Here is a 19,225-nt window from a genome sequence, read left to right as displayed (position 1 = left end):
GCAGTTGTAAATGAGAACTCGTTCTCAACCCTCCTACCTGGTTAAATAAAGGTGAAATAAAAAATACTAAAATGTGTAGGCTAACTGTAGGACAGTGAAAAGCTCAGTAATGTTATGGCTAGGCTCAATTAGCCTAGTTAGCTAGCTTATTTCGGTTTGATGCAGTCGAAAACATAATGTTAACTTTCACTGCTATGCGGATGACACACAGCTGTTTCACATTTCAGTGAAACATGGTGAAGCCCCAAAATTGCCCTCGCTAGAAGCCTGTGTTTCAGACATAAGGAAGTGGATGGCTGCAAACTTTCTGCATTTAAACTGGACAAAACAGAGATGCTTGTTCTCGGTCCCAAGAAACAAAGAGATCTTCTGTTGAATCTGACAATTAATCTTGATGGTTGTACAGTCGTCTCAAATAAAACTGTGAAGGACCTCGGCGTTACTCTGGACCCCAATCTCTATTTTGACATATCAAGACTGTTTCAAAGACAGCTTTTTTCCATCTACGTAACATTGCAAAAATCCAGAACTTTCTGTCCAAAAATTATGCAGTAAAATGAATCCATGCTTTTATTACCTGTTCTAGGTTAGACGACTGCAATGCTCTACTTTCCGGCTACCCGGATAAAGCACTAAATAAACTTCAGTTAGTGCTAAATACGGCTGCTAGAATCCTGAGTAGAACAAATTATTTATTTTTTTAATCATATTACTCCAGTGATAGCCTCCCTACACTGGCTTACTGTTAAGGCAAGGGCTGATTTCAAGGTTTCACCGCTAACCTACAAAGCATTACATGGGCTTGCTCCTACCTATCTTTCCGATTTGGTCCTGCCGTACATACCTACACGTACACGGTCACAAGATGCAGGCCTCCTAATTGTCCATAGAATTTCTAAGCAAACAGCTGGAGGCAGGGCTTTCTCCTATAGAGCTCAATTTCTATGGAATGGTCTGCCTACCCACGTGAGAGACGCAGACTCGGTCTCAACCTTTAAGTCTTTATTGAAGACTCATCTCTTCAGTAGGTCATATGATTGAGTGTAGTCTGGCCCAGGAGTGTGAAGGAGAAACGGAAAGGCTCTGGAGCAACGAACCGCCCTTGCTGTCTCTGCCTGGTCGGTTCCCCTCTTTCCACTGGGATTCTCTGCCTCTAACCCTATTACAGGGGCTGAGTCACTGGCTTACTGGTGCTCTTCCATGCCATCCCTAGGAGGGGCGCGTCACTTGAGTGGGTTGAGTCACTGACGCGGTCTTCCTGTCTGGGTTGGCGTCCCCCCTTGGGTTGTGCCATGGCGGAGATCTTTGTGGGCTATACTCGGTCTCAGGATGGTAAGTTGGTGGTTGAAGATATCCCTCTAGTGGTGTGGGGGCTGTGGTAATATCCTGCCTGTTTGGCCCTGTCCGGGGGTATCATCAGATGGGGCCCCAGTGTCTCCTGACACCTCCTGTCTCAGCCTCCAGTATTTATGCTGCAGTAGTTTATGTTTCAGGGGGCTAGGGTCAGTCTGTTATATCTGGAGTATTTCTCCTGTCTTATCGAATGTCCTGTGTGAATTTAAGTATGCTCCCTCTAATTCTCTCTCTCTGTCTCTCTTTCTTTCTCTCTCTTGGAGGACCTGAGCCCTATGACCATGCCTCAGGACTACCTGGCACGATGACTCCTTGCTGTCCCCAGTCCACCTGGCCGTGCTACTCCAGTTTCAACTGTTCTGCCTGCGGCTATGGAACCCTGACCTGTTCACCGGACGTGCTACCTGTCCCAGACCTGCTGTTTTCAACTCTCTAGAGACAGCAGGAGCGGTAGAGATACTCTCAATGATCAGCTATGAAAAGCCAACTGACATTTACTCCTGACGTGCTGACTTGTTGCACCCTCGACAACTACTGTGATTATTATTATTTGACCATGCTGGTAATTTATGAACATTTGAACAGCTTGACCATGTTCTGTTATAATCTCCACCAGGCACAGCCAGAAGAGGAATGGCCACCCCTCATAGCCTGGTTCCTCTCTAGGTTTTGGCCTTTCTAGGGAGTTTTTCCGAGCACCGTGCTTCTACACCTGCATAGCTTGCTGTTTGGGGTTTTAGGCTGAGTTTCTGTACAGCACTTTGATATATCAGCTGATGTAAGAAGGGCTATATAAATACATTTGATTTGAAGACAGCTACTATGTAACCAGATGGGATGATAAATAACTAGCAAGAAGTTAGTCTAGCATGAGATAAGTGGTTGTGGTCTCTCCCTCTGTGCCTTATGGTGCTCTGAGCTTTCCATGTGTTACACACACACACACACACCAAACAGCCTCCACTCCTCCTAATAGCCTACAGCTGCTCGCTCTTTGCCTCTCTCTCTCTCCCCCTTTCTCCATGGCTCCGGTTGAATAAAGTAGAAAAACATTTGGCAATTGGCAAAACAATTTCTGCTGCTTCCTTCACTTGTATTGGACAGTTTGTCCTTTTGGTCCTTTCGGAACAGGTTTAAAAAATGTCTGCATAATGGGTCCGGGTCAGGCTTTACCGTGTCCATTTCATAACAGCACTCTAAAGGAGTCAGAACGCTTCAGTTCGGCTGGTGGCTAACCAAAGTTGGCTAGTCGAACTGAATGAGAAACTAAATCGGCAGTAGTACTGTTTGACCATTTTAAGATGCCATAGCCAGCATACACTTCCTCAAAATAGGCAGAATTAGTCTAAGATAACTGAAGAAATCTGTCAATAATTTTGACGTAAAAATCCTTAGCGGAGTCCAAAATTAACAAAAAATGTCAAAATGTCATCATAATATTTGCACAAACTCTTCCAAACTGCAAAAAGCATGCTGAGCGCTGAGTACCAGCAAGGGCCATTAGCAAGTTTGGTAGGCTACCCATCAGCGCCATTAATTTGCATAGTTTTGGATTGAGATTACCGTGATCAACGGTCACAGGAAATTTGTCTCCTATTATCATGACTGCCGGTGTGGTGTTAATATGGCCACCGCAACAGCCATAATTGTGAGCAGCACAACATTTTAATGTTTCTCTCAGTGTTTATAAAATCTACAGGGGTTTTGTTAATTCATATGCAAATATACATACAGTGGGGAGAATAGGTATTTGATAACCTGCAAAATCGGCAGTGTTTCCTACTTACAAAGCATGTAGAGGTCTGTCATTTTTATCATAGGTACACTTCAACTGTGAGAGACGGAATCTAAAACAAAAATCCAGAAAATCACATTGTATGATTTTCAAGTAATTAATTAGCGATTTATTGCATGACATAAGTATTTGATCACCTACCAACCAGTAAGAATTCCGGCTCTCACAGACCTGTTAGTTTTTCTTTAAGAAGCCCTCCTGTTCTCCACAAATTACCTGTATTAACTGCACCTGTTTGAACTCGTTACCTGTATAAAAGACACCTGTCCCCACACTCAATCAAACAGACTCCAACCTCTCCACAATGGCCAAGACCAGAGAGCTGTGTAAGGACATCAGGGATAAAATTGTAGACCTGCACAAGGCTGGGATGGGCTACAGGACAATAGGCAAGCAGCTTGGTGAGAAGGCAACAACTGATGGCACAATTATTAGAAAATGGAAGAAGTTCAAGATGATGGTCAATCACCCTCGTTCCGGGGCTCCATGCAAGATCTCACGCCGTGGGGCATCAATGATCATGAGGAAGATGAGGGATCAGCCCAGAACTACACGGCAGGACCTGGTCAATGACCTGAAGAGAGCTGGGACCACAGTCTCAAAGAAAACCATTAGTAACACACTACGCTGTCATGGATTAAAATCCTGCAGTGCACGCAAGGTCCCCCTGCTCAAGCCAGCGCATGTCCAGACCCGTCTGAAGTTTGCCAATGACCATCTGGATGATCCAGAGGAGGAATGGGAGAAGGTCATGTGGTCTGATGAGACAAAAATAGAGCTTTTTGGTCTAAACTCCACTCGCCGTGTTTGGAAGAAGAAGAAGGATGAGTACAACCCCAAGAACACCATCCCAATCGTGAAGCATGGAGGTGGAAACATCATTCTTTGGGGATGCTTTTCTGCAAAGGAGACAGGACGACTGCACCATATTGAGGGGAGGATGGATGGGGCCATGTATCGCGAGATCTTGGCCAACAACCTCCTTCCCTCAGTAAGACCATTGAAGATGGGTCATGGCTGGGTCTTCCAGCATGACCACGACCCAAAACCCCCATCCAGGGCAACTAAGGAGTGGCTCCTTAAGCATCTCAAGGTCCTGGAGTGACCTAGTCAGTCTCCAGACCTGAACCCAATAGAAAATCTTTGGAGGGAGCTGAAAGTCCGTATTGCCCAGCGACAGCCCCGAAACCTGAAGGATCTGGAGAAGGTCTGTAGAGTGGGTCAAAATCCCTGCTGCAGTGTGTGCAAACCTGGTCAAGAACTACAGGAAACATATGATCTCTGTAATTGCAAACAAAGGTTTCTGTACCAAATATTAAGTTCTGCTTTTCTGATGTATCAAATACTTATGTCATGCAATAAAATGCTAATTACTTACTTAAAAATCATACAATGTGATTTTCTGGATTTTTGTTTTAGATTCCGTCTCTCACAGTTGAAGTGTACCTTTGATAAAAATGACAGACCTCTACATGCTTTGTAAGTAGGAAAACCTGCAAAATCGGCAGTGTATCAAATACTTGTTCTCCCCACTGTATTTTTATATTGATAAATGAGGCCCCAGGGGTTCCTCAGTGCATACGTGCTAAGCAAGCGGGCTTGTCATTCTTGAAGCCACAGTCGGGGATGTCTTGGGGCGGGGCGCCCCCCGGCCACTGGACCTTCATGCCCGGCACTGGAACCAAGTCCTTCAGGGTGCTGTTGTAGACGGATACGATCTGGAGATACACAGGATAGATGGTTAGCCTAACTTTGGGTGTTGAATGAAAGTGCATGTCATTGCAGGTTTTGTAGCTGCTACACTGGAAGAGGACAAAGAACACAGCTACAGAGTGTGAGCGTGTATTTATGTGTGTGTTTGTGCCTAACCACCATTTTGCTAGAGGAGCAGTCAATGCCTACCTGAAAGACCCCAGAGTCAAGATCGGTCATGTCCCACAAGGCAAAGTCAATCTCCCGATCGCCTTCTCCATCAATTTGAACCAAGCCAGTAACACCTGCCACAGAAGAGGAGAGAGAGAGAGAGAGAACAGAGGGATTAACACAAAGGATTCAGGTGCACAATCTGGGCGCAAGCTGTGCTTTTTCCTCATTGCTTTCAAGATTGAGAGATGGGCCCTTTGTTCAATCCCGTTAGTTGATTTGGTTGCCCTTCACAAAATAAATGAACAAACTAGCCAGCTGGGTCCATATTGTGTAGCACCACCTGTTGCCAGTCCCTGTGTGCTGTTATATCCTGTCCCCCGCAGTAAAACAAACCAACAGGATGCAGAAAGTTAGCCTTGCCATGTCACAAGTACAGATGTAGGATCTTCATTTGAGCCAGTTTGCTACAGCAGGAAAATGATACCGCAGCAACAGGAAATGTGAATTATTATCTGGATTAGAAATTGACATTTTTGTAGGGATTGATACATTTTTCGTAAGGGAATATCAAACTTCAGAAACCTTTTTTAACCCTGAAATACACAACAAGTTTCAGATTTAAAATGAAGATCCTACACCTCAAGTCAAAATTTGAGGTAAATTAACAACTTAACTTCCGTACACCGTCTTTAATGTTGTGGAGGGGGTAATGGGAAATAGGCGCGTGATGTAAAGCCCCTCTCTTGAATCAAGTCTTTGGTTAAATAATCCATACGGCACATTTATCAAGCTCGCTTATAAAAAAAACTTCACCTACACCGTGCACACTTGAGACGGACATGGTTTAAAATATCAATAGGGTTTAGGGGAAACCAAGGAAAACATATGAGTTGATTCAAACTCATGCCATCTCTTAGTTTGGCTCTTGGCCCTACAGTTGACCTAAAAAGTTAGCTTGTTACAAAAAAAAACTAAAACTTGTACTAGAAGATGTTATAGCACTGTGTTGCACATGCACTGCAGCAATAATTCTGCCAAATAAAGTGGCGTGAGCTGACTTTTAGTTTGGAAGTTTTTAGAACTTCACAGGCAACTAGGCATTTCCCATACTTCACCTCTTAGGCTTATTTGATCAATGACAGAGACACACAGTATCTGGAACCTGAACCTGCAACCTCACAGTGAAAAGCCTCCTAACCCAAACCTCCCACTTCTTCACACCACTGTGCTGGAAGAGTGTAGTAATAAAGTTTGGGAAAAAAAATCTCTCTCCTTCGGCACTCTCAAATTCCTCTATCTTCTTGAGTCAGAGTTGAACAGATTTGATTTGAGCCCATAGAAATAAGATCCCTGTAAGTGGTGCGTAACTGACTGCAGGAAGTCAGGCGAAGGAAAGCAGAAATGGGTAACAACTGGAGCACTTTAATAATGCAAAAACAAGCTGTACCCACAAGAACAAAATACGGGTAAAATAACCCGCCGCAAAACCAGTCAGAAGTGCACATGCACTTACAACAAACAATCTCACACAAAGACATGGGGGGGAACAGAGAGTTCAATACACGACAAGTAATGAGGGAATGTAAACCAGGTGTGGGAAAATAAGACAAAACAAATGGAAAATGAAAGGTGGATCGGCGATGGCTAGAAGCCCGGTGACGTCGACCGCAGAACGCCACCCGAACAAGGAGAGGAACCGACTTCGGCGGAAGTCGCGACAATCACTTTATTATGTTATATTTACTACTTCTATGATTGAGTCTCTACCTTGCTCAACGCCATCAGAAATGAATCATTGCATAATCATATTTCATTTCATACATTTATGTATCTCTGTGTCCAACATGCTGCCTCCTACATGTTCTACTGCTCTGACCTCAGATCAGATATGCAAGGTATCATACAGTGGCTGTCCCTGACCTGAGTCTATAAGGCTCATAGTTGACTGAGGTAGTACAGCTCACTCTACCAAATTACTGCTTATATTACAAGATCTCTAAGGTTAACAGGGTGAATCACGGATGGAATGCATTTATATAACGTATAACGTTATAGGCCTAGGTCTCAAAGTACTTTACATTGTATGGGGGTTAGTCATCGTATAATTCATCTGCGTTCCTATTTCCAAAGGTATTTGGCACAGATGGCTATGGTTCTTTCAAAGTCATCATTTCAACAGACACAGTCTATTCTGACATACATATGACAGACCCCCAAGGACATAATGTACAGTAAACGCGTTCCCTAAAAAGGATCTAATTTGTTTCTACAATACATGATGTCCATCTATAAGGAATCATGATGATACTGGCAATTTATGGCTTCTCAATGTCAAACTATATAGGCGAGGTCAGTACAGGTGCATCTAAGCTGGGACCGAGAGACTGAAAAACAGCTTCTATCTCAAGGTCATCAGACTGCTAAACAGCAATCACTAACTCAGAGAGGCTGCTGCCTACATTGAGACCCAATCACTGGCCACTTTAATAAATGAATCACTCGTCACTTTAAACAATGCCACTCTAAATAATGCCACTTTAATAATGCTTACATATCTTACATTACTCATATCACATGTATATACTGTATTTTATACCATCTATTGCACCTTCTATTGCACCTTGCCTATGCCGCTCAGCCATCGCTCATCCATATACTTACAGGTACATTATCTCATTCCCCCTTTATATTTGTGTGTATTAGGTAGTTGTTGGGGAATTGTTAGATTACTTGTTAGATATTACTGCACTGTCAGAACTAGAAGCACAAGCATTTCGCTACACTCGCATTAACTGCATATCTGCTAACTACGTGATTTGATTTGAGCAGCTACCCAACTTCGAATCTCCAGGACAGATATCTATCACTTGTAAATCTGACTAAAACCGTTTTGAATAGTTGTGAAATGTATCCCTCCGCTCCCTGCCTTGAAGTAATTATCACTAATCGTACACAACTGGAAAGGTGAAAGCAAGGGTTCCACTACATAATTGAACCTAGTCCAAAAATGTCAGATCTAGGATTACTTCAAAGAAGGAAGAAAGGAAGGAAGAAGGGAAGGACTGAAGGAAGGAAGGATGCATTTGAAAAGTATTCTAGCAGGGCCCTGTCTAAATGTAAAATATAATCGCTCTTTCTTTCTCCACAAAAAAGGGAATCATCTTTCGTCTCTTCGCCAGGTGGTTAAACTGTCCTTGTTCTAAAATCTACATCCATTGTGTTGTAAAATACCCGGCTAATTAGCGTGGGAGTAAAAAGCACAGTGGCAGCAGCGCTCATCTCTGACAAGACTAATCGTGGTAGCAGTGGCATGTGCTTTCAACTTGACGGGTGAACAGGGGAGTGGTCGAGGGGTGCATTGAAAACAGAACTGTAATTAAAGCAAGTAAAGCATGTGTGTGTGTGTGTGTGTGTGTGTGTGTGTGTGTGTGTTTATAGAGAGAGAGAGAGGAAGAGAAGCAGATCTCGTCTGACATGTTTTCCCAGCTCTTAGACAGGCAGAACCTGAGGAGGGTCATGCACCACCACAAAAAAGAAAGAAGAGAATTTGCATTTAACTGAATGATAACAGTGATGCTGCTTTTAATTTCACACAGGGTGATTTGACAAAAACAAGATGAAAAAAGCGTTCTTTCTGGCTTTCAGTCTCATATGTTGAAAAAACACACACACATCAACCCCTGGTCCATTAGTCATTGTAATAGGAGCTCCTCTGTGTAGAAGCTGAAACTCAATGCTCTGGCCCCTGGTGCCTGTGCTGCTCCATTGGCAGGACAAGTCCTAACTGAACACTGTCATTCACTTCACAGGACAACTCTGCCTCATTCTCCCTCTATTTTTGCTATGTACAGTAAGGTTAATAGTATAAAATAATATAATTTGTAAACAAATCTGAGCATTCAATATAGCACAGCATTTGGATTATTTATTAAACAGTGTTTTTTTTATTTTTTATCAAGGGTGCCAATAAATGTTGACCTGACCTCTTTACTGTATCTTTTAATTCCCTTCACTATTTTCCTATTTCTGTGTCGTTCAATGTTGTTTTCATCTCTCTCACCTCTCCTTCCCCTCTCTGCTCCACTCCCCATCTTATTTACCCACTCGTTCTAAAAGCACTCTATCAACCTTTTCTCTTCTCCTCCTCTCTTTCCCTCTCTCCTTCTTTCCACATCTCTCCTTTCCCTCTCTGTAACCACCTCAGTCCATCACCCTACCTTCTCCTCTATCCAGCTCTCCTCTTCCCATCTCCTCTATCCATCTCTCCTCTTCCCTTCTCTTCTATCCATCTCTCCTCTTCCCTTCTCTATCCATCTCTCCTCTTCCCATCTCATCCACACTTTCGTAACCTCCTCCAATCTCTCCATCTATCTGTTGCCAATCTGCCTGAGTTGCCAGGCTCAGTGGATTTCAGTATAGGTCTCTATAAGAGACCTGGTTAACCCATTGTGGTGATTACATAGCCCAATCCACTAACAGCTCCCTCTCCTCCACCAATCTGTCCCTTTGTGATGAGAGCAGAGCACTCTACCCATCTGTCACTTGCTGCTCAGGTCAATGAAGAAGTACCTGTCTTACCCCTGTTCTTTGAAACCTCCATTAATCGAGTCCCTTTCAGCGTAGGTCCCTCTTGTTAATATAGCTTATTCATGCCGTACTCATGTTTTATTCATGCCTTATTAATATATTATAAATGATTAATAAATGGCAAAGGAAGGTCACTCGATAACGAGCTAAGTTGACATTTCCTTTGTAATTTTCACTGTGAAGATGCGTGTTTGCATTAGAAATGTCAATTATGAAGGCCATCTCTCACATATTTTAATTCAATTCACAAGCCTTTCTTTTCCCTGTATGTTTAAAAGCAATACATTCCAATGTAGTGGCATCTTCCATGTCACATTGAAACAATCAGCAAGGAAACACATAGGAACCCACGGCTGTTAGATAACCCAAAACATGCATGTCTCAATCTAACGGGGGCCTCTTATAATGGTCAACACAGAAGAAACCAGCCAAGAAGTCACAGAGGAACGTCAACCACTGCTCAATGATCAACCACACAAATATGACCACATATGGATTCATCATGCAATAATACAGGCTTTCCCTTACGATATGCAACAGTGCCGCCCCGTATCGTCACCGAGGGGGTTGTGGGTAACTGAAGAGCTATGAGAAGAGGCTTGTGGAGTTCAGAGTGTGGGCTGTGGGAATAGGAGAGAGCGAGTGATCCCACTCGCAGGTTGGGATTAGGAAAAGACGAAAGATGGAAATCACAAGAGAACAACATCAACCTCCAGCCTCCATGGACCCCCACTGGGTAGATGCCTTCCTATCTCTGAGGTGATTGGTTGACGAGGCTTAATTTATGGAGTAAAGAGGGGGATTTTTTTGGTTGAGCGTCTTTTGCTTCAGGAGCTAGTGGGTCCTGATTTCTGTCGATAAGAGTTGAACAGATGTAGGACCTTAATTTGATCACTCTTTTGTTGCTGAGAATTTCCCTGCATAGCAGGACATGCAAACGTAGTGTATTGAGGTTTAAAAAGGCTTCCAGTTTGTATTTTCAACTTAATTCATTTTTATCAACCCCTACAAAAAATGTCCAATAATTATAATCCACATAAAAATGCACATTTCCTGTTCCTGCAGGATCATTTTCGTGCTGTAGAAAACTGTCTCAAATTACGATTCTACATCTGTATGTGCTCAATCGATACAACTCCTCTAAAAATGTACTCTCAGAATGATTCAAGGATGTGGTATTGTACAGTGTAAGGCAGAGTGGTTGATTTTCAACAGATTTATTGACATTTTGTAGTTCTGGATGTTTCTTGGCACCCATTTAGCTGGGTAAAATCATATCTTGAAAGACGATAATGTCCTTGTTTTTCTCAAGAGCCCTGAGCTTTCAGAGTGTGTATTATTTAACTGCTCATTGAAGTACAGAGGCCATGGAGCCACTATGTGCATCAGGTAAAGGTGTATTGTGAGCTTTGATGTGGTAGGTGGTTATTTGGTTGGAATATATTACATGATACTATTAAACTAATTTAAGGTAATCATCTAAATAACTACCATCAGATAACTGGGATTGTGCCTTTCATTTCCAGTCTCGCCTATTATTGTCATTTTGGTTCAGTCATTGAGATTTCTCCACGTAGGGGATTCAAATGTAAGATTTGTTTATTCATTAATCATCCAAGCTAGCCTGTCTGTTTGTGTTTGTATGTGTGTATTTCAGGCCTTCTATTTCTATCTATATTACACTGAACAAAAATCTAAACGTTACATTTCATATAAGGAAATCAGTCAATTGATATATATATTCATTAGGCCCTAATCTATGGATCATTTCTTTTTTGTCGGGAGAGGTGTCATGCATCCTACGAAACATGACCTGTCAAACCGTGCTTCTTAACACACTGCCCGCTTAACCTGGAAGCCAGCCGAACCAATGTGTCGGAGGAAACACTGTTTAACTGACGACCGAAGTCAGCTTGCAGGCGCCCAGCCACAAGGAGTCGCTAAAGCACGATGAGCTAAGTAAAGCCCCCCCTGCCAAACCCTCCCCTTACCCGGACGACGCCTGGCCAGTTGTGTGGGACTCCCGGTCACAGTCAGTTGTGACATAGCCTGGGATCGAACTCGGGTCTGTAGTGACGCTTCAAGCACAGCGATGCAGTGCCGTAGACTGCTGCTCCACTTGGGAGGCCCTCTAATCTATGGATTTCACATCACTGGGAATACAGATATGCATATGTTGGTCACAAATACCTTTTTTTTTTTAAAGTAAGGGCGTGGATCAGAAAACCAGTCAGTATCTGGTGTGACCACCATTTGTGTCATGTAGTGAGACACATCTCCTTCACATATCTTGATCAGGCTGTTGATTGTTGTCCCACTCCTCTTCAATGGCTATGCGAAGCTGCTGGATATTGGCGGGAACTGGAACCCACTGTCGTACACGTCGATCCAGAGCATCCCAAACATTTTCAATGGATGACATGTCTGGTGAGTATGCAGGCCATGGAAGAACTGGGCCATTTTCAGCTTCAAGGAATTGTGTACAGATCCTTGCAACATGGGGCCATGCATTATCATGCTGAAACATGAGGTGATGGCAGCGGAAGAATGGCACAACAACGGACCTCAGGATCTCATCACAGTATCTCTGTGCATCAAATTGCTATTGATAAAATGCAATTGTGTTTGTAGTCTGTAACTTATGCCTACTCATACCATAACCACACTGACACCATGGGCACTCGACGCCATAGCCTCGATAGCCATCTGCTATCTGCCCGGTACAGTTGAAACTGGGATTCATCTGTGAAGAGGACACTTCTCCAACATGCCAGTGGCCATCGAAGGTGAGCATTTGCCCACCGAATTCGGTCAAGACGCCGAACAGCAGTCAGGTCAAGACCCTGGTGAGGATGACAAGCACGCAAATGAGCTTCCCTAAGATGGTTTCTGACTGTTGAGAATTTCTTTGGTTGTGGAAACCCACAGTTCCATCAGCTATCCGGGGGGATGGTCTCAGACGATCCCGCAGGTAAAGAAGCCGGATGTGGTGGTCCTGACTGGTGTGGTTTTATTTATTTAATCTTTATTTAACCTTTATTTAACTAGGCAAGTCAGTTAAGAACAAATTCTTATTTACAATGACGGTCTACCAAAAGGTCTCCTGTGGGGACGGGGGCCCGGGATTAAATAAATACAATATAAATATAGGACAAAACACACATCACAACAAGGGAGACACAACACTACATAAAGAGATACCTAAGACAACAACATAACAGCAAAACATAACACAGCATGCTAGCAACACAACAACAACATGGTAGCTGCACAACATGGTAGCGTCACAAATACATGGTACAAACATTATTGAGCAAGGTCATCAGCACAAAGGTCAAGTAGGTAGAGACAACAATAACGTGGTTACATGTGGTCTGCGGTTGTGAGGCCAGTTGGATGTACTGCCAAATTCTCTAAAACAACGTTGGAGGTGGCTTATGTTGAAATGAACATTCAATTCTCTGGCAACAGCTCTGGTAGACTTTCCTGCAGTCAGCATGCCAATTGCACACTCCCTCAAAAATGATCAGGCTGTTTAATTAGTTTCTTGATCCCTCACACCCGTCAGGTGGATGGATTATCCTGGCAAAGGAGAAAGGCTCACTAACAGGGATGTAAACAAATTTGTGCACAGAATTTGAGAGAAAAAAGCTTTTTGTCGACTTAATTTTTGGGGGATCTTTTATTTCAGTTCATGAAACATTGGTCCAACACTTTACATGTTGCGTTTATATTTTTGTTCAGTATAGAAGTGCTTTGTCAATTAGGCCCCCGGCGCTGAATGGACTATATTTACTGCTGATTACTACTGATTAGAGCCCTAATGAAATTCTGCACTGGTTGATGTCACACGTCAGGAAAAGGAGGGAAGGCAGACTGGCAATGATTAGTAGCAAGAGCGATTATCACACTGTTGACGTGTCAGTGTTACTCCAGTCCCAATCATTCCAATGCTTCTTCGGTGGTTGTAACAAGAACAGGCAATCTGATCATCAAAACATTTATGTTTGTGTCCTGTACAAATATAAAGGTTTACAGGTTTATGACACTAAAATATTAGTCCAACTCAAAATCAACAGTGTGATAGAAACATCGATCCAGATGCGAGGGAAAAGTACAGTGCCACCAGCAGCAAGGGACTTTCTCCCATTCAAAATACAACTCATACCAGCTGTCCTATACCGTAATAAAACCATTAAGTATATTACCATATATAAAACATTTGTCCAATCAACATTGTGTGAAATCCAAAACAGAAGTACCACCAGTGCCTGGAAACCAACCACAGAAAAGAGGGACTCCACTTTCTCTTATTCAAAACATATGGGTGCTTCCCAAATGGCCCATAGGGCTCTGGTCAAAAGTAGTGCACTGTATAGGGAATAGGTGCCATTTGGAAGCACACATGGACACAGGAAGTGTGTCCATCAAGGGAATTGACAGGCTGGGCCCAGCTGCAGCTGGCAGCTAATCTAATCAGTGAGAGGAGAGATGGGGAAAAACAGGGGAGAGGGTATTCATTCAGGGGAGAGGGTATTCATTCAGGGGAAAGGGTATTCATTCAGGGGAAAGGGTATTCATTCAGGGGAGAGGGTATTCATTCAGGTGAGAGGGTATTCATTCAGGGGAGAGGGTTTTAATTCAGGGGAGAGGGTTTTAATTCAGGGGAGAGGGTATTCATTCAGGGGAGAGGGTATTCATTCAGGGGAGAGGGTATTCATTCAGGGGAGAGGGCCATAATTCAAAGAGGTACTTACATTTAACAATTGGGAGCTGGAAAGATCTTCTAATTCCCAAAACAGATTTTTTGGTCAATCAAAACAACTTTTATGAGAGAAAAATAAAAAGATAGAAAGAGACAAAGAGAGAGGGAGCATGCGACAGAGAGAGAGAGGACACTGAAAAATAAAGAGAGAGGGAGAAGGGGGACTGAGAGAGAGAGAAACCAACAGTCATCAAAGAGCTACCTGCAATTTTGAGGCTCCCGAGTGGCACAGCGGTCTAAGACACTGCATCTCAGTGCTAGTGGCGTCACTACAGACACCCTGGTTTGATTCCAGGCTGTATCACAACCTGCCGTGATTGGGAGTCCCATAGAGTGGCGCACTATTGGCCCAGCGTCGTCTGGGTTTCGCCGTCATTGTAAATAAGAATGCGTTCTTAATTGACTTGCCTAGTCCTATGAAGGTTACATTTCATATATTTTTTGTTTAAATGAACCCCTATGCAAAGAAGACTTCACTTAGGCCTTCATGACAAACTCCCTCCTCCAGGTAGTCCAGATGGGTGAAAAGGCTCAGTAGCACACAGGTCAGCACAGTGGGGGTGGACACACACACACACACACACACAGGTCAGTACAGTGGGGATAGAGGTACACAGGGAAGCAGGCTGACCTCAGTGTAACAGGAGGCCATGATGATTCAGTAGTCAGCAGCACACCACAGAGCTCACATTACCCACAGGCAGCCTCTGGCAACATTATGGCTGTTTAGGGTTTAGCTCTACATCCCCCAGGGCTGAATAGATTGAATAACCATTTGTAACCAGACTTAATAAAACATAATACATAAGCGTCAAGGGCGATTTATCGAATCAATCCAGGGGTTGAACCGTTGTCAGGTTCTGAAGTCATGTGGACCTTGTGCAGTTTGTTTCACTTTGTTAGCAAAACTTTTGACACTTGCTCTCAATAGAAACGAACCACACTGGATCCAAAACAAACCCTGAAGTCAGCTGAACGATCACATTCTAAGCTGTGCTGCAATGAACTGCAACCGAATGTTTCCTTTTCTGAAGCACAACTCTACCGATGTGCACCTGTAAACTATTTTACGTACACACAGGAGCCGTCATTCCACAACACAGTTTAGAACCATTTAGAACTTAGTAAAATAAATGGTTTTGGAGGTACAGTAAAACACACATTAGTCTGAGTAAATTGGTTAAGTAGTATAAAGGTGCAGAAACAGTCACATTGGACTGTCACTCCATTCCGAACAGACGCTCAAAGCCATGATCCACTGACCTCGGACCTGTTTGGTCATAGCTGAAGAAGATAGACGTCAGGCTCAGACCACTTAGAGTAATGTGACCTCTGACCGGCACTATCAAGATAATAATATCAGTTGGGGGGTGCTTATATTGGTCCTGTTACACACAAGTGTATAATATATTTTTGTTGTTGTTGCATATCCCAACCCTCCCCAAGACACCCGCAGGGAGTGGGGTCACAATTGTACAGTGCCCCTGGAACAATTAGGATTAAGTGCCTTGCTCAAATGGTACAGCGATAGGATTTATTTATTTATTTTTAGCTTGTTGGCTCCGGTATTCCATCCAGCAACCTTTCGGTTACTGGCCAATGCACTAACCTTGAGGCTACTTGATGCCCATAAGTTCAACCAATCAATTACTGAATGATCTACCCATGCAGTGTATGAGTTAGGAAGCGTATGAGTTCACCAAGTGACCTACTGCATGTAAATAACGCATATTCTGTCATTTTATTTACACAATTGACTAGCATATAAAACATCCATGATAGCTAAAGCAAACCAATAAGCATACGTTTGACTCAAATTAGCTAAGGAATACTTTATGTTAAGAACACCAAATAATTATACATATAGTGAGTCATATTGACCAAACTGGGATAAGAAGGGCACTATACCAACACAGCATGTGGCTATGACAGTCCAACACTGTACATTGTCCGTCAGAACTACAGTACAAGAATAATGACCAAGCGAAAGGCATAGACTGACATCAGGCGAGCGGCTGCCTTGGTTTCCCTTCCCACTCATAAGGGTGACTGGGCGACCAGCGTCCATTTTGTGCCGGTCAGGGTCAGCTGACACGGCTCTGGTGGTGTGATGATGTGTCTCTGCTCTTTGTCTAGACTGTCTTTTACAGTGCCTTCGGAAAGTATTCAGACCCCTTGACATTTTTCACATTTTGTTATGTTGTAGTCTTATTCTGAAATGGCTTTTTTTTTTATCCTCAGCAATCTACTCACAACACCCCACAATGACAAAGCGAAAACAGGTGCTTAGAAATGTTTGCTAATTTAAAAATAAAAATAGAAATACCTTATTTATATAAGTATTGGGGTGGCAGGTAGCTTAGTGGTTAGAACGTTGGGACAATAACCGAAAGGTTGGTGGCTCAAATCCACGAGCTGACATGGTAAAAATCTGTGGTTCTGCCCCTGAAAAAGCAGTTATCCCACTGTTCCTAGGCCGTCATTGTAAATAAGAATTGGTTCTTAATTTGACTTGCCTAGTTAAATAAAAGGTAAAAAATAAATAGAAATTCAGACATTTTGCTATCACTCAAAATTGTGTTCAGGTGCATCTGGTTTCCATTGATCATCCTTTATGTGTTTCTACAACTTGATTTGAGTCCACCTGTGGTAAATTTAATTGATTGGATATGATTTGGAAAGGCACACACCTGTCTATATAAGGTCCCACAGTTGACAGTGCAAGTCAGAGCAAAAACCAAGCAGTGAGGCCGAAGGAATTATCCGTAGAGCTCTGAGACAGGATTGTGTCGAGGCACAGACAATGCTGGAGTGGCTCAAGTCTCTGAATGTCCTTGAGTGGCCCAGCCAGAGCCAGGACTTGAACCCGATTGAACATCTAGGGAGAGACCCAAAAATAGCTGTGCAGCAACGATTCCCATCCAACCTGACTTAGCTTGAGAGGATCTGCAGAGAAGAATGGGAGAAACTCCTCAAATACAGGTGTGCCAAGGTTGTAGCGTCACCCCCAAGAGGACTCTAGGCTGTAATCGCTACCAAAAGTGTCAAAGTACTGAGTAAAGGGTCTGAATACTTACGTAAAATGTGATATTTCCATTTTTTCCATTTTTTATTAGCACAAATTTCACAAAAACGTTTTTGTTTTGTCATTATGGGGTAGTGTGTGTGGATTATGATGAGGGAGAAAAACAATTTCATCCATTTTACAATAAGGCTGTAACCGAACTACATGTGGGAAAAGTAAACGGGTCTGAATACTTTCTGATAATGAGGAAAGAAAGAAGAGGGGGAGAAAGGAGGGGGGAGACTGGGGTGTTTGAAGCAACGAAAGTTTAAAATACATGTTCAGGAGGTAATAGCAAAGTTAGAGAAAGTATTCGGTTGGGGGTGGCGGGTCAGAGAGAGTGAGCCCACTGTGTAAAATTAGAAAGGAAAAGGAGAAGAAAGAAGGAGAAATAGAGTGTGGAGAGGGATGGATAGCAAAAACAACTTTGAAGAGACCTCAGAAGTCAGGGAGCATCAAGAAAGGGAAAGAGAGCTTAGAGCAGCAATCATCAATAGATTCAGCTGCAGGCTGAAATACAAATAATTTGTAGACTGCAAATTCAGCGCAAGAAGATATCATATTTGACCAAAACATAATAATTTCAAACCTTGCTTACATTTGTATACGGTCACATACACTGAGCATACTGTAACCAACATTGAGAACACCTTCCTAATATTGAGTTGCACACCCAGTTCTGCCCTCAGAACAGCCTTAATTTGTTTTCTTCATATCACATGGAGGGCCAAATAAAAATATTGTGGGCCAAATTTTGGCCGGCGGGCCGCCAGTTGTGGAATCCTGGCTTCAAGAGACAGACCAAGGGAGAGAAGAAAGGATAAACAGATGGGGTAATGAAAAGAGAAGATAAACAAGACAAAGTAGCCAGACAGACCGTAAAAGTAAAGTAGAAAGATAGTAACAAGAGTACAAGATGAACAGGATAAAGAAGTTAGACAGGTAAAGGGGTAATAAAAAGAGGGTGAAATAAACCACAAAATCGAGAGCATGGACAGAATGAGACCAATTTAAAAGGACACAGCAGTTTTGAGGAGGGAAAAAATAAAGGCAACATTTTGTATAATGATGTCATTATCTAGTTGAAAACAAGCTTCGTGGTTGTAGAGACGTCAGATTATTGTGTGAACCATGTCGAGACGGCTTTTTTCATGACGTCATCCAGACGTTACTTAAATACATTATTCTGGTCAGATTACCAGATTACAACCAGTGAAAGATGTATTTTTCTGATCACTAAAAAGATGTCTAGAAAACGTCCTTCTATAACTAGTAAACGACCTGAACGTGACGTCCCAAAACACTCCATAATAACTTTACCGCCACCAGCACACTGGGTAGGACTAGCAACAAGACAGAGACAAAGTGTGAGGGTAAAACTGATTTCAGAGGGGAGGGTGCTGCTCTGCTGTGCTGTTCTCTGTATGACGGAGGCAGAGCGAGACGGGACCCAGATGGGAGAGATAAACAGGACACTCTGTTTCCCCTTTATTAGATTCCCTCCCATTTATTATTGAGGTCCTGCAGCGCCGTGTGTCCTGACAGAACCCACACGGGTGTTTTGCAGGACTGGACTGGACTGGACTGGACAGAGGGGGGGGGGGGATATGCAACGCATGGATACTCCCTCCACTGACTGACTCACTGAGGTGTGGACTTACTGTATGTATCCTCATCACGCGCACACACACACACACACACGCGCATTTCTCTAGTCACGCACACACATATGCATATCAGCATGAGCATAAACACACATTCCAGTGTCTGTGTGCTGTCTGGTCGGAGTTCACCT

At 43.1% G+C, this 19,225-nt stretch overlaps 1 protein-coding gene across 3 annotated transcripts in view; it reads right to left on the bottom strand.

The window, feature by feature from the left end:
* LOC110488277 (atrial natriuretic peptide receptor 1) overlaps positions 1–19,225 on the bottom strand; it is a 118,819-nt gene that overhangs the window by 29,416 nt on the left and 70,178 nt on the right. For all 3 annotated transcript variants that reach the window (XM_021560440.3, XM_021560441.3, XM_090228375.1), the window contains 2 exons: positions 5,051–5,145; positions 4,731–4,866 (listed from right to left, as the gene is read on the bottom strand). In XM_021560440.3, coding sequence (XP_021416115.1) covers positions 4,731–4,866; positions 5,051–5,145 — 231 coding nt within the window. The remainder of the gene's footprint in view (positions 1–4,730; positions 4,867–5,050; positions 5,146–19,225) is intronic.

This window comes from Oncorhynchus mykiss, chromosome 30 (genome assembly GCF_057628025.1).
Source record: "Oncorhynchus mykiss isolate SJ-2025 chromosome 30, ASM5762802v1, whole genome shotgun sequence".
NCBI lineage: Eukaryota > Metazoa > Chordata > Actinopteri > Salmoniformes > Salmonidae > Oncorhynchus > Oncorhynchus mykiss.
This window is presented reverse-complemented; position numbering and strand designations above follow the sequence as displayed.